This window comes from Protopterus annectens, chromosome 12.part0 (assembly GCF_019279795.1).
Source record: "Protopterus annectens isolate FY-2018-M chromosome 12.part0, PAN1.0, whole genome shotgun sequence".
NCBI classification, from domain to species: domain Eukaryota; kingdom Metazoa; phylum Chordata; order Ceratodontiformes; family Protopteridae; genus Protopterus; species Protopterus annectens.
In genome coordinates, this window is record NC_056746.1 from 226,053,634 (window position 1) to 226,076,015 (window position 22,382).

The window sequence follows — 22,382 nt, forward strand, 5'->3', positions numbered from 1 at the left end:
TTCTAACACTACACTAAATCTTACATACATTACCTATCTATTAACTTGCCTTAACCCACATCCTAACCTTAAATTCCTGTCTATTGCGCACTTACCTTACGGAGCTATACCACAGACGGGCCAACCATTGCACTGTGACATTTCCAATGTAAGAGTGTTCAATTTCGCCGTTGGTTCTTACACACGGGTTCGGAGCCGATCCTCGGCTCTGAGTCGGCCGAATTACAAAGCTCTGAATCTCAGAGAAGCTCGAGACCAGCCCATATCCCACAATCCTCCCTGCCATTACTCAGATCTAGTTTGCCGCTGCAACAGACCCTTTGTGGCCTAACCCTCCTTCTTTGGGTGTGTTTTTTTTTGTGAGTGTCTTCTTTATATAGCCCTTTCCACATATAGGATTAGCAGTTTTTCTATACTCATTAGTTATTGTTGTTATATTAGTATGTCAGAAAAAGCTAAATCTGGCTTTAAAAGATGTCAGTGTGGGCAGAAAATGTCCATTACTGACAATCATGCTTCCTGCGTCTACTGTCTTGGCCCTCTCCATCTCCAAGAGGATTGCTCTATTTGCCATTCCTCTAGCGGGAGGGTCATGACAGATAGGTGCAGGAAGCTCATAGACAGAGGATTACTGAAGCCTGCCTTTCAAGAGGCTTTGGACAAGTCTGATCAGGCTTCTAAATCCTCAAAGAGGTCGAAGATGTCGGAGCCCATGTCATCGGCTCTTGAGTTCATCTTCTAAGGTTCGTTCGCCGGTTCCACAGATCTCGGGGCCGAGCATCGAACATTTATCTTTTCCTGAGCCCCAGATCTTGAAACAGGTGTCAGAACTGCCACCAACATCCATTCTTCGGTCGGTGCCATCTTCGGCTCCTTCGACCCATTCTTCCAGACCTTTGTCTGAGACAGATGTGGATCGTGTCGTGCAAAAACTCATGGAAAGCACGGCCCTTTCCAAGTTAATTGCAGTTTCCTCCCAGTTGGTGTCTAAACTAGAAGGCCTCCCCATATCTCCAACGGGTCCTCCTTCGAGACCCATCCAAATCTCGGAGCTGGGAGAGGATGACCTGATGATAGTGGAGCCCTCGGTGCCGAAACCGTCCATTGCAAGATCGACACCATTGACTTCGACTCCTTCGGAACCGATAGGGGAGTCGCGGGGCCGACTGTCTTTGCTCGGTTCCGGGACCGAGAGTCGTACCGACCTGTCGGTACCGACTCTCCCTCTCGGGGCCTCGGCACAGACTGGCTCGGCTCCATCCTCGGGGTCGGAGCCCATGGCACCTGGGTCTGGGATCCTTCCGTGTTCTTCGGAACCGGGGGGGAGCCCTCGGCCAGGGGTTCAGGGGCCTTTGACCTTATGAGGAAGGTATTGTCTGCACAGACAACCACATCATCAGGGGAATCTTCTCCTTCCCCAAAAGGGCCACTTTCTGTTTCTGCTCTTATGATCCATCCCAGGCGTAGAGCCCAATTGCCTCAGCCACCCCCAGAGGGTTCCCCCTGTTCCTTGGAGGCCTCACCAGAAGCCCCCTCTGATGAGGTCCAGAGGAAACGGTTGTGCAAGAGGAGGCACATAGATTCCCCACAGGAATCTCTAACGTCTGACACCGACTTGGATGAGGCAGTGGGGTCCCCCAAATCACCCTCGGAGGATGTGTCATTTGCAGACATCCTGGAGATCTTGAAACAGAAGGTTGATTGGCAATCCCTAGCCCCCACTGAGGACGAGTCGGTGCTGCTGAAGGCTTTTGGGGCTCAACCTTCTACCTCCTGGGTGACTCCGCCCTTCGATGAATTAATGGATTTGATTGCTCGAAGGGCGTGGGAGGCACCTGACACACTGGAACCAGTCCCTAGGAAACCAAACAAGTTCATCACTGCCCCCCCAGATAAATGTTATCTCACCAAGGGAGTTCCTGTCGACACTATGGTGGTGGCGGCAGCCACGAAAAAGGAGATATCTGAGTCTTCCTCATCTGTTCATCCTCCTAATAAGGATTCTAGGACTATGGACAGATATGGGAAGCGCATTTTTAGTTCAGCGACTTTTTCCATGCGTTCGATAAACTATTTGACCCACTTCACACATTTGCAGAGGGATCTCATCAAAGAGCTGACAGATACCCTCCAGGGTAACACAGATGCTGCTGTTTCAGAAAAAGTAACAGCCCAACTTAACACCCTCACCTCCATAGTAAACTCATCCATGAGGCTCATCTCGTATGCAGCCGAGGGATTGAGTAGAGCTGCAGCTTCAGTGATTGCTCTTCGAAGACAATCATGGATGCAGCTGTTTTCCTTAGCGGAAGCCTTCAAGTCTTCTTTTGCCAATGCCCCTTTTGATGGTGCCACACTTTTCGGGCTCAAGGTTAAGGAGACTCTCACTCGGTGCGAGCAAGAGGGAAAGACCCTGTCTGCTGTCGGGGTCCATTTTTCCGCTCCTACTAGACCATACCCCAAAGGGCAACGAGGCGGAAAAATGTGGTTCCGTAAGAATCAGGGATCTTTCCAGACCACACAGAGTGATACTCCCTCCAGAGGCAGAGGAGTGGGTAGAAATGGAAGACGCCACCCCGGCGGCAGAAGGGGTCTGCATAACCAAGGCGACAGGGATTCCGTCCCTGGGAAGCCTTTCCAGCACTCCTGAAGGGAGGCCCGGCTGTCCTGCTCTGGAGGCAGTCGGGGGTCGCTTGGCTTTATACCCACTGGCCTGGCTAAACATTACTTCTGATTCTTGGGTAAAAAGCATTATAACCAGAGGATACAAAATCCCCTCCTCTTCAACGCCACCTCTGCAAAGAAAGTTTCCAGACGTGCCACCCTGTCTCCGAAAGCTAGCAGCTGTAGAAATTTCAAAGCTGCTCGAAAACAGAGTCATCCAACCAGTCCCGGCGGACCAAAGAGAATTCGGAACTTACTCAAGGTTCTTTTTAGTTCCAAAAAAGACAGGGGACTGGAGACCGATCTTAGATCTCAGCCATCTCAATAACTTCGTGAAGAAGGAAAAGTTCCGGATGGTCACGCTTCAATCGATCCTTCCATTCTTACAGAAGGACGATTGGATGTGCTCTATAGATCTCAAAGATGCGTACTATCACATCAAAATGGCCAGACCGTCCAGAGATCACCTGCGCTTCCGGCTAGGAGCCAGTCACTTTCGGTTTTGAGCTCTGCCCTTTGGACTCACCTCAGCCCCCAGGGTATTCACCAAATGCATGGCAGTAGTTGCGTCTCACTTGAGACGACAAGGATTCCAGGTGTTTCCCTATCTGGACGACTGGCTCCTCACCGCCACCACCGAGCGTCGCCTATTGCAAGCCAGAGACTACACAATCGGCCTTTGTTCCCACTTAGGGATATCCATAAACTTCGAAAAGTCTTGCTTATTGCCCTCACAGTGTATTTCCTTCATCGGAGCAGACCTAAATACACAATCGACACGACTGAAGCTCCCCCCAATAAGAGCTTCAACACTCAGACAGCAGGTTCTTCTTCTTCTGGTCAGCAAGAAAGCCTCAGCCAAACTGGTGTTAAAAGTGTTGGGACTGATGGCAGCTGCACTAATTGCAGTTCCTATGGGAAGGTTACACGTGAGGATCCTACAATGGCTGCTCTTCGCGCAGTGGTCATTCCAACACCTACCCCTAACGCACGAGATCAGGATAACAGAATCTTGCAGACGGGACCTCTCATGGTGGGTGCGCGATCAGAACCTCACTGTGGGTCGTCCGTTCGTTCTACCCAGTCCAACAGCCACAATAACCACGGACGCTTCCCAGATAGGGTGGGGGGGGCCTTTTTCAGTGAAGAACAGTCCAAGGAGAATGGTCCAGCATGGAGTACACTCTACATATAAATGTTCTGGAGTTGAGGGCGGTGTTCCTGGCTTTGCAACACTTCCAAGCCCTCTTACCTCTAGGAACAGTAGCAGTTCAGACAGACAACATGTCTGTAGTCTGGTACATAAACAAACAAGGGGGGAACCAGGTCTTACCCGTTATGCAGAGAGGCCATGAGAATTTGGCAATGGGCAGGGTCCACGGGTCGCTTTCTGATAGCAACTCACATCCCGGGGTCATCCAACATCATTGCGGACAGGTTGAGCAGAGCCATCCTGTTACCTCACGAGTGGTCCATCAATTCACAGACAGCGGAAAAGATCTTCCGCAAATGGGGCCAGCCTTGCTGCGATCTGTTTGCTTCCCCGTTGAATGCAAAATGCAGAAGCTACTTTGCTCTCTTACCCCCTCCGGGGGATGTCCCCAGGGACGCACTGATACACGATTGGCCGCCGGGTCTCCTATATGCATTCCCACCGACTCCCTTGATTCCCAGATTTCTACAGAAAGCCAGGAACCTGGAAAGGACTATAATACTTATAGCCCCATTCTGGCCTCGTCAAATATGGTTCCCCTTTCTTTAAGCCCATCAAATAGAGGAACCATGGATTCTGGACCCAGTACCAGATCTACTGACACATTCGTCGGGAGTTCCTCACCCGTCTCTACAGTCCCTCAAACTAGCAGCTTGGCTGCTCCGCTTCCCTGCCTAGCCAGGTCTCATCTACTCCCCCCGGCAGTTCAACACATTCTGGTTGCTTCTCATAAAGCTTCCACTACTAAACTCTATACGAGTAAGTGGAAACACTTTGTATATTGGGCATCTAGTCAGAACTTAGACCCCTTGGTAGCTCCTCTACATAAAATTTTAGAATTCTTATCCATCCTTTTTCACGAAGGAGCTTCTACTTCCATGCTAAGAGTACAGTTGGCGGCCATTATCAAACTTCCATATTGGTGAGGAAGGTTCTCCCATTATGTCTCACAGAGTTTGTAAGGCCTTTATGAAAGGAACCTTCCATCTTAGACCGCCTGTCAGAAAACCTTTCTTTCCATGGAGCCTGAATTTGCTGCTGTCGCAACTCATGTTGCCACCTTTTGAACCTGTTTCATCATGTCTCTTAAAGTTCTAATCATGGAAGACGCTGTTTCTCGTCGCCGTGACCTCAGCTCGTAGAGTATCAGAGCTGCAGGCATTATCGGTCAGACCACCTTACTTGATATTCCATCCAGACAGGGTCTCTTTGCGTACAAATCCATCTTTCCTTCCAAAAGTATGCTCAGTTACGAATATTAACCAGTCTATAGAACTCCCTACCTTTTTCAAAAAACATACTAACAAACTGGAATATATGTTGCACAAGTTGGATGTTCACAGGCAATTAAGATTTTATTTAGATAGGACCAAAGCTTACAGGAAAACGGATCAGCTCTTCATCGCATTTGCAGACAATAAAAAGGGCATGGCAATTACTAAACATACACTATCTAAATGGCTTGCTGACTGTATAACATTTGTATACACTAAATCAAAGCAATCCTTACCCACCAAACCTAAGGCCCATTCTACCAGATCCGTCTCCACTTCCTTAGCTCATGCAGCTCGTTTGCCTTTGGACACTGTTTGTGCAGCAGCCACGTGGTCTAAACCACATACTTTCATCACTCATTAGAGAGTGGACAAGGTCTCCAAGGATAGGACATCATTTGGTTCCATTGTGCTTAGGAACGTTCTTCCATGAGTCACTCGGGGTTACGGAGCTAGGGACGCTACCCGTGTGTAAGAACAAATGGCGAGATTGAACACTCTTACATAAAGAAGTTATGTCCTTACCATAATGTTTCATGTAGAGTGTTCATCTCGCCTTTGTTCTTACATTCCCTCCCTTTCCCCCCCACGTGTTTGGAAGAACTGGTAGGATTAGAGTCTGATCGACGTGTCTTGACCCCTTCCAGGGTATATGGTTCCGTGTGTCATGGGATATATGCTTAGACCATTAGTTATTGCTATGGCGAGAGAGTGTCTCTGAATGGCTGAAGAGAGTGTTTACTTCTAGCACTGCAGGTGTTGGATGTTTTGGTCTGGTTTGTTTGCAAACTTGATCTGAGTAATGGCATGGAGGATTGTGGGATATGGGCTGGTCTCGAGCTTCTCTGAGATTCAGAGCTTTGCAATTCGGCCGACTCGGAGCCGAGGATCAGCTCCGAACCCGTGTGTAAGAACAAAGGCGAGATGAACACTCTACATGGAACGTTATGGTAAGGACATAACTTCTTTTTTTCGCTGTTTCGAATGTTCGGCATTTCCGTATTTCGCGCAATATGTGTCGCTCTTTCCGTATTCGCAATTACGGTCTTTTGCTCTACTAATAGGAACCCATCAGAAATAACTTTGTGCAGAGTACCATGAACTGAGAAATGACATTTCAGCTTAATAGCAGTAGTAGATGTTGGATTAGGTAGTACATCAGTCTCAAACCAGTTTGCATAAGAGTCTGCCAATACCAAGTAGTATTGATTGCTCCACTTGAAGATGTCACTGGCTACTGTCAACCAAGGTAGTTCAAGAACTGGATGTAGCTGAAGTGGTTCTCTTTGCAAGTATGATGTAGTACTATTGCATACTGAACAAGAAGAAAGTACTTTATCAGTTGCCCAATACAGTAATCATAGGTGACTCGATAGTGAGGCACACTGATGTCCCACTTGATTAGGTTGAATAAGGAGAAGGTAACAGTCAGCTGTCTATCAAGTGCCAGAATCCGACACATAACACACACACACTCAGGTCACTCCACAACAATTTCAAGTATGACTCTGTCACTGTCCATGTGGGTGTGAATGACCTAAGATGCACCTCCCTGGACTACATGAAAAGAGACATGGAGAAGCTCTTGGATTATGTGGCCCAGTCAGGTATGACCCGATCCCTGAGCAGCATCCTACAATCACCCAGAATGATACGGCAGTACAAGAAGAAAATGATTGACTTTAACAATTGGCTAAGTTTCTGTTGTCATTCTAAGGGGATCCAGTATCTGTCTGCTTGGGATGACATGGTTGACAGCCTTCGATGCTTTACCAGAGATGGCATTTGTCACCCCTGCGTTTACTGATACTGGCTAAGGCTCTTGCCACCCCTATATTGCCTTTTTTGGGTGATGTTCCAAAAGCCAAATTACCACCATAGCAGCTATAAATAAATGCAACATGAGGGTCATGCTGCTCAACACTAGAAGTCTAAATCTCAAGATGCACTTGCTCGAAGCACTCCTCAAATTGGAGAACATTGACATTTGTGCTGTAACGGAGACCTTGGTTAAAGCAGCAGAAAACACTCATGCGTTACCAGGCTATAACTTATTCCACACCTTTCGGCCCCAGAACATGGACTGAAGCTCCAAAGGTGGTGGTGTCTCCATATTCATAAAGGATATGCACACCTCCAGACTAGTAGCCCAGCATAACTCATCTGAGGTATTTCAGGTACAACTAACATTGGGTAAGATGGCGATTCAGGTCATAGCCTGCTATAGTTTCCAGCCATGTCCCAAGACTCTCACTCCACGTTCCTAAGCACCCTGGAAAATATTAGGGTCCAACCCAACACTCCTGTACTAGGTGACTTCAACTATCCCTCCATCAGCTGAGAAAACTACTCGTACACCAATACACTGGCCCAGCCCTTCCTGGAATTCATCAATTTCAATGACCTGGACCAGCTCATTCTTACCCCCACTAGAGGAAACAACATCCTTGACCTGGTTATTATTAACGTGGGTAACTGTTGCTCTACACCAGTAGTCAATTTCTCCCTGGTTAGATCCGACCACAAACTGATCACCATGGAAATCCACATCTCACCCACACCACCCACAAAAAGGTAACCACCATGAAAAACTTCTCCAGAGCTGACTTTGGGCTCCTAAAAACAGAGGTGGCTAACTTCATGGCACCCATGTCAATGGAAAATAGATGCATGACTGCCGAATCATACACCAATGCACGGTACAAACACGTACATAAATGCATGGAACTAACCATACCCAACAGAACCAAGATGGCTCTCCTCCAAAAAAGGAAACCAATCTGATGGTCCCCTGCCATTAATAAACTCTAAAATAGAAGGAAGAAACTGTTGCAGAAAAAGGTGAAGTCCCAATACTGGAAAAAACTCCCTTATTAGCCTCAACAAAAAGTTGAGATCCCTCATCAAAACCTCTAAAGCCAGCTATGAAGGCAGAATTGTGGCAGACACTAAAAACAACCACAGAGCCTTCTTTAGTTATGTCGAGAATCTCCATGGCAATACCAAGGTTTGCTCTGAGTTACTGCACAATAACACCTCATATACTGAGCCAACAGATATTGCCAACATACTGGCTGACAGATTCAGTACCAACTCCCCCCCAAAGGACCAATCACAATACTGGAGGAATGCCAGACACCCAGCATTACTGCAGCACAGGTTAAAGCTACACTCTCCAAGGCCAAGAATACAACTTCCATGGGACTCGACAGTATCCCTGGATGTGTTCTACATTAATTACAAAGTGAACTGCCACCACATCTTTATGCCCTGTTCAATCACAGCCTCACATCAGGATTTGCCCCTACAGAATGGCGTACTGCTACAATCATCCCTCTCCATAAAGGGGGAGTGACTACAGCCCCTGGGAATTATCACCCCATTAGCTTGACGAGTCTGATATGTAAGGCTATGGAGCACATCATCATGGACCTAATTAACAAGAATATAGGGAATCTCCAAACTCTAGATCCCATGCAATTTGGTTTTGTGAAAGGTAGATCATGCCTGCTTAACCTGGTTGACATGTTTAAGTCAGTTAAAAGAGCTGTGGATGAGGGCAAGGCAGTTCAGGCAGCCTACCTTGATCTGTCCGAGGCCTTTGATACCATTCCCCACTCAGGAATTATTGATAAACTCACCAAACTAGGCATCAACCCCTATATCAGTAGGTGGGTTGCAAATTGGCTCACAGATGGAACCCACAGTGTGAAAGTAGCAGACTCCAAGTCAGACTGCTGACCAGTCACGAGTAGAGTCCCAAAGGGATTGGTCCTGGGTCTTCTCCTGTTTGGCATCTACTTCTCAGAAGTCCAGGCCAACATGGAGGGACTCTGGCTGACCAAGTCTGCAGATGACTGCAAGCTGGAAGCCATTAACAACTCCCCAAGTGGTGTAGACATTCTACAGAAAGGTCTCACTGAGACCAATGACTGGCGTCTAAACCGTGGTGGCCTTAAGCTTAATGCCAAAAAATGCATCGCCACCCCCTTTGAAAAAAACTCAGTTCTCACTAATTACCACATCGATGGGAGCCCACTGAACAATATTTCCAGGTTTTATTTGTGTTGCTGCCACCCCAGCTAGCTGTAATTTTGTAAGTAACCATATGTCATTTGTGACTATTAATATGATTCATATGCTTGTCTTACAAATGTAAGAGAACAGTATGTTATGTGTATATTAAATTAATGGTGCAGAAGTGTGTGTAAAGTACTGAGCTAAGATGTAACCACAGTGTACCTACTGGAAAAAAGCAGAAATGTATATAAACTATATACCTGTGCAAATTTAAGTTTTAATAGTAGAAGCTGGAACATACAGAGTTAACTTGCAAAACTTCAAGAAATAAGTTGAAATTAAAAGTGTTTTACAATGTGCTATAAAAGTTAGTTACTGCAGTAAGGAGACAGGATGTCTAGAGCTAGAAGTTTATTTCTATTGTCTTGAAACAGAAATAATTACTAGGTTTCAAATGTAAAAGTGTTAATTGTTTTACGACCTCCAGTTCTAGGCAAACATCTGAGAGAGATGTATTTTTCACAGAGAAATGTTAAATTTTGTTAAATTTCTGTTAGCCTGGGAACTGAAGGCAGGTAACAGAGTGATGTCATCTGAGCTAACCCAGCAGTAATGTTGATTATTAATATAAGAATTCTCTCAGAGAGGGAGAGGGGGCATTTTGTATCTTGTGTTGGATCCAAAAACTTTTCTGAAACCAAGAACACCAATACCACGACAGGAATGACCAGCACCAGTCGATGTAAAACCTTCTTTATTTGTGTTAAAATCAGCCAATACGGCCCTATAGCACCACAGATAATCCAACAATTGATGCAGCCAGAACGGCCCAAAGCCACCACAGATAATTCAAAAGTTGAGCATGCTTTCCCTTTGCCCAATGCAAAGCTTCATCAGAACTTGTCTTGGACCTAGAAACATTCATTCAGTACTTCTGCCTGTGTGTTGCTCTGTAAATAAGATTTATTTATAGCATTTCTTTTAGAGATAGATAGGAATGTAGTAAAGATTAGTTTAGATGTTCTCTGTATTCATTTGAGACTGTCCTGCAATGTTGTTTTAAAATATTTCCTGTGATTCTGAACTATGTAGTTACTGTGTTGTTCGAGTATTGTCTTGTTCTTTTACTATTTATTATTAAATATATTTAAACGTCTTAATTGTGGCTGGTTTGTTTAGAGATATTTAAGATGTTCGAGTACTTGCATATGTATTTGGTGACACTGTACAGGCCATTCCTAAATAGCCTTGAATGTCTTGGTCACACTTACATTTGGATAATAGTAACATTACACAATAGGATTGGACACTCTTTGGTAAGGGCCTTATAGTAGCTGATAAGCAAGGGTGGCTGGTGGCAGCTGGTACTACCTTATAGTCTAGACAGAAGGGGGCATAGCTAGTGGGAAGTTGGCATAATGGTTTTTACCTTACAGACACAAATTGCAGGGTTTGATTCTCACATGGGGTAATTGGCTAGACTTAAAATGGCCCACAAGGGCAGTTAGCCTCGTAATAACTTATAAACCTATAGTAAACCTGTGCCAGCCTTTCCCAGTTGTGTGTGTTTGTATATCAATCAAATCTCAAAGTGTTTGTGTGTCAGCTACTTGGTCAGGGACGCAAAGCACTGGTTGGACAGAGAAGGTGCTGGAGGTCTTAGCTTGGCCACTCGGCTGAGATCTTAATCCTATAGCTGTGCCAGTGGGAAGTCTTATTGGGGATCTGGAGAAAGAGGGAGAAACCAGCCCCAGCCTGACTGTGATCTCTGTGCGCTCTTAAGGGAAATTGTACTTTGTGTGCGTGTACTTGTCATCCTCTTAATGTGTATGTCCCTCACTGGTGCTAGTGGTGAGGATTGAGGCTCCTTGATTGTTGGGCCAGTGTAGGGGTGTCACATTACTGTTCTGTCATATTTCACAAATATAATTATTGCATTTTAAACCCACATTAAATTACTGGATGTTAAGTTGTCAATCTCGCCTTCATTCTTGCTTGATGGGTTCGGAGCCGATCCCTCGGCTCCGACTCGGCACTTGCTAAGCTCGAGAGTCACTTTTACCAGCTCGAGGCAGCCCTATATCCCATGATGCAAGGCGGTAAGTACCCAGATCTCGTTTGCCGCTTCGCTTAGGAGGTCTTCTTTTTACCAGCTCCTGGTAAGTTGTTCACTTTTGTGATATTTAAGCCCCTTTTTAGTCAAAAACCCTTTATTGATAGTTTTTAAGTTTATATTGTACCTTTTCTGACAGAAATTCCCTGTCTCCTTTAATTTTTTTGTTAGTCAATCTTTTCCCTATCCCATCCCCCCCCTGTTAGGGTGTGTGTGTTGGTTTTTATAGAATACCTTTTGGTATTTTATTTAACTTAATTTTGACTGGTGTGTGTGTGTGTTTTTTCAGCACTATGTCAAAGGAGAGGGTCTCAGGTTTTAAGAAGTGTGACTCGTGCTGTCAGAAGATGTCTCTGACAGACGGTCACACTTCTTGCCTGTATTGTCTGGGCCCTCTTCACCTGCAGGACTCCTGTGCTATTTGTCACTCCTTCAGCCAGAGAGTCCTGCAGGAGAGACGGAATAAACTGATTCTTAGGGGCCTTCTTAAGCCGGAGGGCTCTCCGGCTAAGTCGGCTCCACCAAAATCAGTAAAACCTTCCAAGGCCCAGGCTTCTGTATCTAAGCCTGCGGCCTCGGCCCGACTCGCATTGAGTCGAGATCGCTCCGCTGGAGCCGATTCTAGCTTGACAGCCTTCGCACCGATGGCTATCGGTGCCGAATCTGTATTGACCACTTCGTTGTCGGCTCCGATCCGTTCCGACACCCTTGTGGCACAGGCATCGGTCTCGGTTCGACCGGCTCCGACACCGTTACTTTGGTGGCTGTATCGGCTCCGGCTGGAGCCGATACATCGAGGCTTCCTGTCGGCTCCGAGGAGTCGGCTCCCACAGGATCTATAGTATCGGCTCCGATGGCTCATTCCAGGAAGAGGTCGAGGTCTCCTTCCTTGGAGCCGATACTTTCGGCTCCGGCTTCACCTCTTCTATCGGAACGGAGCCATCGGAGCCGATCTTCAAGGTCATCCAGGTTGTCAGATCATGACCTAGAGAGAGTGGTCAGTAGATTACTCAAGTCACAGGTACTGGCCCAAATGTTACACAGTCCGTCTCAACAGACGACTGTTGGTCCACACCCCGTTACAGTTCCTCCTTCAACTCTACCCCAGAGCTTGGAGTTGGAGTCTTCGAATGGTTACTGCTACGGCTGGAGGACGGATACCCCTTCTGTTCCTTCAGCCTCTACTCTTATCTCCTCTTCGAGACCTTCCTTAGAGGGATTCGTGGTCGGGCTTCCATGGTCTCCTCCGAGGGGTGAGTGGCATCGGACCCTTGTCCAACCCGCTCTTCCCCTTGGAGCCTCGGCCTTGGTGAGCTCGGCTCCGACATCTGCCTCGGAGACTTCCCTTTCGGTGGTCCCTGGAGTTCCTAGCTCTTCGGAGCGGGTTCTCTCGGACCTGCCTGGGAGGGAGCATTCGAGGTGATGAAGAGTGTACTGGCCACTGGTATCAGTCAGCAGTCTGTTCCCGTAGCTCCTCCCTCTATAGTACCTGTTGACATCTCTGCCACTTCTCTTGCTACAGGACCCAGAGATCCTCCGCCTCAGGTTTCCCCATTGGGAATTTCCCCCTCTTCCGAGGATTCTCCTGATGTTTCGGGAGATCCTCCTAGGAAGAGGACTTGTAAGAGGAAGCATGTAGACTCCCGAGTCTGTCACTTCGGATACTGACTTTGATGAGTCAGAGGGATCCCCTAGATCCCCTCTGAGGATGTCTCCTTCTCAGACATCCTAGAACTTCTGAAACAGAGGGAAACTGGCCCACCAACAATCCCTCTGAGGATGAGTCAGTATACCTAGAGGCGTTTGGATCTCGGCCCTCCACCTCCTGGGTATCTCCGCCTTCGACCCCTTATGCAGGTGATTGCACGAAGGCGTGGGCAGCTCCTGACTCTGTAGAGCCAGTCCCTAGGAGGCCTTCAAAATTTATCACTGCCCCGGCGACAAACAATTCCTTACTAAGGGTGTCCCGCTGATGCCATGGTGGTGGCTGCGGCCACCAAAAGGAACTTGCAGATCCTTCCGTGCCGTCCATCCTCCTAATAAGGACTCTAGGACCATGGATAGGTACGGAAGCGGATGTTTTCCTCAGCGACCTTTGCTATGCTCGCTAAATTACCTATGTCACTTCACCAGACTCCAAAGGGATATCCTGAAGGAGCTGGGAGAAGTAGTTCAGGATCCTACAGCTGCAGGGGCTCAAGAAAAATTGCTTCTCAGCTAGGAACCCTCAATTCCATTGCAAACTCCTCCATGCGGCTAATATCTTATGCTGCGGATGGAGCGAGTAGAGCCGCAGGCACAGGTGTGGCTCTTAGACGCCAAGCCTGGATGCGGCTATGTGATTTTGGATCCCTTTAAGGCGTCCTTCACAAATTCTCCCTTTGATGGGTCAGCTTTGTTTGGCCCTCAGGTGAAGGAAACCTTGACCAGGTGCGAGCAGGACGGCAAGACTCTTTCTGCTGTTGGAGTCCGTTTTCCACCCCTTCTAGGCCTTATCCCAAAGGACAGAAGGGTGGGAAGATGTGGTTCCGTAAATCCCAAGGAGTCACGCCGATTCACGTGGTCAGTTTACCCCTAGAGGCAGAGGGGTAACAGTAACAGACGCGCTCTAGAGGCAGAGGGGTCCAAGAACCAGGGAAACAGGGAGCCTCTCTCTGACAAGCCCTTTCAGCATCCCTGAGGTGTTGCCCGGCTGTCCCTCCTTGGAGGCAGTCGGGGAAGATTATCACTGTACCCAGAAGCCTGGCATTCCCTCACTCAAGACAGATGGGTACAGTCGATGACATCCAAGTGTTACATAATTCCTTTCGAGGAAAGTCCTTTCCCTCAAATTCCCTTCTAGATGTACCACCCGGTCTAAGTGACATTGCAGAGTTAGAAATCGCAAATCTACTGCAACAAAGAGCCATTCAGCCAGTTACAATAGACCAGTCAGAGCCCGGAATCTACTCAAGGTTCTTTTGGTCCCCAAAAGACGGGAGACTGGAGACCAATATTGGATCTCAGCAGACTCAACAAGTCTGTCAGGAAGACAAGATTCCGAATGGTCACTCTTCAGTCAATTCTGCCCTTCTTACAGAAGGACAACTGGATGTGCTCAATAGATCTTCAGGATGCGTACTATCACATCAAAATTCACAGATGCTCCAGGAGATTTCTCCGCTTTCGGCTGGGGTCCAGTCATTTCCAGTTCAGAGCCCTGCCCTTTGGTCTCACTACAGCCCCAGAGTGTTCACCAAATGCATGGCAGTGGTCACGGCTCACCTGAGACGCCAAGGATTCCAGGTGTTTCCGATCTCGACGACTGGCTCCTGTCAGCCACCACCAGGCATCAGCTTATACAAGCCAGGGATTACACAATAGACCTTTGTTCTCATTTGGGCATCTCAATCAACTTCGAAAAGTCATCCTTATCGCCCTGCCAGTCTATTACCTTCATAGGCAAACTTAAACACTGTTCGGATGTCAGCTACCCTTACAGAACAAAGAGTTTCAGACATTCAGACTCATGTCAGGATCATTCTGGCCAGCAAGAAAATACAGGCCAGAATGGTTCTAAAGGTATTAGGTCTCATGGCTGCGGCCATTACTCTGCTTCCCTGGCTCGATTCTACATGCGCCTTCTTCAGTGGATGCTGTTCACACAGTGGTCATACCAGCAACTTCCAATGCGTCACCAGATTCTGGTGACACAGACATGCAAAGAGCATCTTGCTTGGTGGATCACATCGCCTGAGGTTCACCAAGGCAGGTGCTTTGTACCTCCGTCCCCGATAGCCACTGTCACCATGGATGCCTCCCTGATCGGGTGGGGGGGTCATTATCAGGGCAGGATGGTTCATGGACGTGGCAACCGTTCGAGGACCATCTGCACATAAATGTCCTGGAGATGAGAGCAGTGCTTTTAACGTTGCAAGCCCTCAACGACTTTCTTCCCGTAGGGACAATTGCAGTCCACACAGACAACATGTCTGTAGTTTGGTATATCAACAAACAGGGCGGAACCAAGTCCTACCCCTTGTGTCGAGAAGCGCTCAGACTTTGGCAATGGGTGATCTCCTCTCATCGGTTTCTGGTAGCAACGCATATCCCTGGGAAAACCAACATTATAGCGGACAGATTGAGCAGAGCTATCCTCATGCCTCACGAGTGGTCTCTCAAGCAATCTATAGCGGAAGAGATTTTTCTGGAATGGGGCCGACCATGTTGCGAACTTTTGCTACTCCCCAAAACAGCAAATGTCCAGACTTCTTCAGCCTCTTTCCTCTATCAGGCCATCCCCCCAGAGACGCTCTGACCCAGGATTGGCCCCAGGGACTTCTTTATGCCTTCCCTCCATTTCCTCTGATCCCTCAGGTGATCCAGAAAGCTACCGTTTTGAGAGCCAAATTGATTCTCATTGCCCCTTACTGGCCTCGACAAGTTTGGTTCCCGTTCCTCCATCATCACCTTTTGGTGCAGCCGTGGCATCTGGACCCAGTGCCAGATCATCTGATTCACCAATCCGGTCAGCTGCACCGGTCAATCCCTTCTCTCAACCTCACAGCATGGTTGCTCCACTTCCTTCCTTAGCCAGGCTTCCTTTGATCTCTAACCCAGTTAGAGACATCATAGTAGCTTCACTAAAATCCTCTACCAGGAGGATTTACACAAGCAAATGGAAACGTTTCTCTTATTGGGCTAAGGCCCAAAATATTGATCCTTTTACTGCCCCTGTTCAGGCAGTTCTGGACTTCTTAGCAGAGATTTTTCATGCAGGCTCCTCTTCTTCCACAGTCAGAGTCCAATTGGCTGCTATTTCCAATTTTCATGTCGGGATAGCAGATCATAATATTATGTCCCATAGGCTCTGCAGGGCCTTCTTGAAGGGAATTTTCCTACTAAAACCTCCAATCAGGAATCCTCCTCCTCAGTGGGATCTAAATTTAGTGCTGACATCCTTGATTCTTTTCAACTTCGAGCCAGCTGTTTCTTGTTCCCTGAAATATCTTTCTTGGAAAACGTTATTTCTAGTGGCTATTACATCTGCCAGGAGGGTGTCTGAATTTCATGCTCTTTCGGTTCGACCCCCCTATTTGGTTTTTCACAAAGACAGAGTATCTTTGAGAACTAACCCAACCTTTTTACCTAAGGTCGCTTCAAAGAACAATTTGAATCAATCCATTGATCTCCGGTATTTTTCCCTAACTATTCAGACAGAGCTGAACAAAAGCTACATTATCTTGATGTCCATCGTCAACTTAGATATTATTTGGACAGAACAAAAATTTAGAAAATCTGATCAACTTTTTGTTTCCTATGGATAATAAAAAGGCCGTCCTGTTTCTAAAGTGACTTTGTCCAGATGGCTTTCTTCGGTCATCACTGAAATTTATACTGGGAAAACAGCTGTGCTCAAAACCTAAAGCACATTCAACTAGGAGTTTAGCTACTTCTACAGCTTTTCAAGCTAGACTTCCTTTGGACACTATTTGTGCAGCTGCCACTTGGGCTACTCCTCACACTTTTGTTTCCCATTACAAATTGGACTTGGCCTCTAGGGACAGAGCCAGTTTTGGCTCTACAGTCCTCAAGAGTTTGTTCCATTGAGCCACCCAGGATAGAGGTGCTAGGACGCGGTCCCATCAAGCAAGAATGAAGGCGAGATTGACAACTTAACATTAAGAAGTTATGTACCTACCATAACGCTCCATGTTAGTTGTCTTCTCGCCTTCTTTCTTGACCCTCCCTCCTTCCCCCTGGCCTGGACAGACCTTGTATAAGAAACTATTATGCTAAAGACCATTCAGACCTGGTCCTTTTTCCATCTGTAAGTTTCTTCTTCCTTTGGGAAGTATTTTATGCTTGGTGCTATTGCCCTTTGTCAACAAACGAGATCTGGGTACTTACCGCCTTGCATCATGGGATATGGGGCTGCCTCGAGCTGGTAAAAGTGACTCTCGAGCTTAGCAAGTGCCGAGTCGGAGCCGAGGGATCGGCTCCGAACCCATCAAGCAAGAAAGAAGGCGAGAGAAGACAACTAACATGGAACGTTATGGTAGGTACATAACTTCTTATTTTATTACTGCTCATTTCCATCTACCAAATTCTGCCTGCTTCATTTCCAACGTAATCTCGATTCTTCCTTCTCTCCAACATTTTTTTTTGAAACAGTGGAAAAGGTTTCACAGGTGCGGTCTCTTTGTTGTCTTTATTACCAGAAGAACAAGAAGCAGATTTTCCTTCTGTTTCACAGCTCACTTTTTGTTTGACAAACTTTTGCATTCCCTTTGCACGTATTTCATCAAAAAATTATTTTGTTCCTCCAGGGAAAATATTTTGATGATTGTTGAGTACAGCAGTTTAAATCTCATGCCTACTGCTTCACATTTCCTGAATAATTAGATAATTTACTCTTCTTATCCCTGGTGTACAATGAGTAGTCATTCACTCTGCTGTCTCCCACTTTTAGTATTCTGTCTTTCTGCCACAGTTTTTTTTAGAATCAGCTCCTTCTGATGGTAGGATAGTGTCTTTACTATTAAAGGTCTGTGTTGCTTTCTCATACCCATGCTTGGAGCATACATAGGATGCACTCTGTCAGCTGACAACTCCTGCTGTGGAATACCAGTCAAGTTGCTTATTTGTGCTTTCATAAAATTAATGATGCCTATTCCTTCCAGCTTCTCTGGTATAGTTTAAAATCTCAGGTTTTCCCTATATGCTTCTTCATCTAATTCTGTTATTTTTTGAAAGATCACTTCCTGAGGAGTCTCATAATTCAGCCAGCATTTTCTTCATTTCAACCTCTGATTTTTGCAGCTTTATCACCTCATCTGAATATTTAAAGCTTCTTCCATTTTCCAGCCTTTTGTTTGTATTGATGCACTCCAGCAGTGTTTTGTTTGTTTTAACCAGGTCTTTGTGGAGTTGTCTTATATCTTCCTGTAGGTTACTGGAAGTCATGCCTGGAGTTTGCATTGTTTTTTGCTGAACAGTATTTATTCCTCACTTTTTGTAGCTGATTTTTTTCCAGGTGCTCTGTATTTATTTTTACTGGCATTCAGGCAGTACACTTCCTAGCCAGGTACTTAAATTTACTCATAAACACAAAAGTCTACTGGCCTTCTCTGTTGAGTTTCTGTTTTCACACTGGGAAAGCTAGAGTTAAACTGTTGCTCAATTTGCAGCCATCTTGGAAGTCCAACTTGCATATTTGTTTTGAGAATTCTTCCTTGGCTTCATCTAAGCTTTGTAAAGCCTTCTTGAAAGGCACTCTTCTATTAAGTCCACCTTAGAAAGACCCTACTCCACCATGGGATTCAAATTTAATACTGCAGACCTTAACTCATTCCCCCTTTGAACCATCAGCAAAATGTGATCTTATATTTCTGACCAAGAAAAACTATCTTTCTAGTGGCCATTACCACTGATAGAAGAATCTCTGAACTTCAAGCATTATCCTCCAAACTTCCCCACCTGATTTTTCATAGTATTAGGGTAACATTGAAAACCAACCCTTGTTAACCTTCCTAAGGTAGTGTCAGAATCCAACATCAACCAGTCTATTAACCTGCCTGTCTTCTTTCCAAAATTTGAAATCAAAAGAGAATATATGTTGCACTTGTTAGATGATCATAGACAGTTGCGTTTCCTACTTGCATAGGACAAATGAATTTAGAAAATCTAATAAACTATCTGACTCCTTTGCAGATGCCAAATTATGTAAATCAGTTACAAATGTGACCTTAGCAACATGACTTACCAACTATATATTTTTATATCTGATGAAGCCATTTGTAGATGGTAAAAGCGCTTAGTTTGTGGAGCTATACATTAAATCTACTGGAGTGTGGTTCTGTCAGTTTTTTTCAACATTGTGTGTGTTTATATATTTTTGTCTACAGTAAATTGGGTATTTCATTACCAAAACCTTTAAGAGCCCATTCGACTAGATTCATGGCAACTTCATCATTGTTTTTATTCACAGATGACGCATGTGTAGCTGCAACTTGGGCTAATCCTCATACCTTTATTACTCATTACAAACCAGATCTGTCTCAAAGGGAAGAACAGCCTTTGGCTGAACTTTGCTCAGGCATATTCTTCTTTAGAGTCCACCCGATATTTCAGGTAGCTAGAGACTCTGTCCCAAATGTTGAGGAATAAATGAAAATTGGCAACATCAGATAAGGAAGTTATATACTCACCATAATGTTCTAGCTGTGCTGTCCATTTTCATTCTTCCTCAACTCCCCTCCCACGAACCCCCAACCATTCAACATTGATCTCAAGAAGAACATGAGATCTGATTTCAGTTTTCATTCTATCCTCAACTAATGGGTTCAGATCTGATCCTCTGGATCTGACTTGGCAGTTGCTAAAGGTTGTGGGAACCAAAGAACTCTCGAGTTTCTCCCTTATCCATAATGCAGCAACCTCAAGTACCTCAAATCTTGTTTGCTGCTTTCAGTGAAAGGAGTGATAATCAGTTTCTCTTGAGGGTTTGTTGTAAGATAAGTCTAAGTTTCTATTTTTTTCTTAAAAAACTTGGAAATCTTTAGTGTTTATTGGATACTATCATTAGTATTCTTTTCTCTGCTAACCTACAGTAATTGTACTTCTTTTTATCACTGTTGGTAGTTTGGTAGTTTCTTTTTCTTTCCGTTCCTCCTTTCCCCGTCTCCAAAAAAAAAAAATGCTAAAAATTAGTTAAACTTTTATTATTGATATGTTTTGAATATGGCGTAGAAAAGTGCCTGCTGGCTTTAAAAAATTATCAAAATGCGAACAAAAGATGCCATTATTGGATGCTCACACTAAGTGTGTACTGTTTGTGGCCTCTTCCTTTACAGGAATGCTGTTCATTATGTCATGCATTCAATCCCAGGACTCTGGTTGAATGCAAAAATATACTAATCTTGAAAGGACTCTTACCCTCTTCTTTTAGAGAGGCTATATCTGTAGACAAGTCTCCCAAATTAAAATCTAAGACAAAAACAGGGTCTCTGAAGCTTTCCTCCTCATCTTCTACTTCAGAGTCTTCCCAAAAAAGGATTAAGAGAGATCCGACTTAAACCTCGGATCAGAAAACAATGAAATCATCTGATCCGATGCTCTTTGATCCATAGAAACAAAAGTTGACTTCATTGGATCAGAGACAGTCTTCTTCAGACCCAGCTCTTGCCAGTGCATCTAAATTTATTGTACTACCTTCTTCTTCTTTCGGCTTTTCCCAGTTAGGGGCCGCCACAGCGGATCACCTGTCCGCTCATGATTGGTAGTGGAGTTATTTACGGTCTCGAATTTTTAGCCCAACGCCCAACCTTCCACGGAAGGCACACACACGCACACACTCATGCCTAGGACTAAATATTTATCCTCAGTGGATCTAGTACCCCATACGTCCCTCCCCCTTTCTGGAAAGACCCAGGTCTCCTTCAGTCTTATCTGCTCATTCTTCCAGGAACCTCACAGAAGAAGATGTGGAAGGATTGGTGAGAAAAATCTTCTCAACACAGGGTCAGATGGATATCCCCCTCAGCTCCTATCCCCCCTGTGTCAGGAGGTCCATTCCATTACTACACCCCCATTACAAGTTCCTCCTCTGACTCCTTTAGTGGTCTCAGAGTTTATGGATCCTAGCTGCTCGGATCCGAGGATTGCTGTATCCTAGGATCCTGAGCTTACTGTGAGTGTTCCAATCCCATCAGATCAGAAGAGCTCTTAGAGCCGAAGCTTCCCTGTCAGATCCGAGGTGATGCAGTCAACTCTGAAGAGCCTCGGCATTGGACAGCTTGACTCTGGCTTTCACCTTGGAGATTTTGCCTTCAGAACAGGGGAGGGCCACAGTCCAGAAGCTTGCCTTCTCAGATCCAAGGTCTTCCCTTTCTCCAGGGTGATCTACTTGTGAAGTTGTGAAGAGAGTTTTCTCTGTCTCGACAGAATGGACGGATCCAACCCCCTCAGATCCTAGATCTTCAGCTCTGATGCCTCAGAGTCTCACGAAATCTTTCTATGTGGACAGCCAGTACTAAGACCCCAGGCTTCCCTGCAGAGAATTTTGATTTTGTCTTCTGATATCTCTCCCGATCATCACACAGAGGAGGTCCCTAAGAAGAAGACCTGCAAGAGGAAGCACCTAGACTCACCAGAGGAGCCCATCACAGAAGATATGCATTTTGATGAAAGTGAAAGGACCTCATGGTCACCTTCTGAAGATGTCTCATTTGGAGACATCCTTGAAATCCTTAAACAGACAGGTGGTTGGATGCCCAGCAGTCCTTGCCCGAGGAATCCATATTCCTGGAGGCCTTTGGCACTGGCCCATTTATCTCCTGGGTGACTCCTCCTGCTGATGAGTACATTGAGTTGATCTCTCATGGGCATGGAAGAAATGCACCATTGAACAGATAAAATTATGACACCATCCATGGCAATCAGTTTTGGGGAAAAGGGGTGCCTGTTGATGCCATGGTCATAGTGGTGGCCACCAAAAATGAACTTGTTGAGGATGGTTCCACTGTCCATCCCCCCCAACAGGGAGTCACAGGCGATGGACAGATTTGGAAAGCATGTCTATGATTCAGTGACCTTTACGCTAAGGTCTCTTAATTATTTGGCACACTTTACAAGACTTTAGAGGGATTTGATTAAGGAGTTGTTGAATAACCTCTCAGGAGCTGTTTCTGAAGAAGTTCAGTCATTTGTGACTTCTCAGTTGGCTACCCTTCAGTCCATTTCTAATTCTTCCATGAGGCTGGTTTCACATGCAGCAGAAGAAACCGCAAGGGCAGCAGGTTCAGGCATTTCCATTAGGAGGCATGCCTGGATGTACTTGTGTAATTTTGCGAAGTTCTCCAAGTCCTCATTCATCAGTGCTCCCTTTGACGGCACATCCTAGTTTGGCCCCAAGGTGAAGGGCACACTATCCAAGTGTGAAGGATGGAAAGACCCTGTCTACCATGGGCATACATTTTTTGACCCCTCAAAAATTCTTTGCTAGGAATCAACAAGGTGGAAGATGTGGTTCAAGAAGTCTCAGGGTCCATTCCAATGCACAAGTGGAGGAGGTTCCTCCAGAGGCAGAAGACGGAAGTCTAATGGATGACAATGCCCC

At 45.8% G+C, this 22,382-nt stretch overlaps 1 protein-coding gene across 1 annotated transcript in view; it reads left to right on the forward strand.

Annotated features, from left to right (window-relative positions):
• The window catches only part of IFT140 (intraflagellar transport 140), a 3,212,973-nt gene that overhangs the window by 943,412 nt on the left and 2,247,179 nt on the right, over positions 1-22,382 (forward strand). Inside the window, exon 12 of the mRNA XM_044089294.1 lies at positions 1,822-1,852. Coding sequence (XP_043945229.1) covers positions 1,822-1,852 — 31 coding nt within the window. The remainder of the gene's footprint in view (positions 1-1,821; positions 1,853-22,382) is intronic.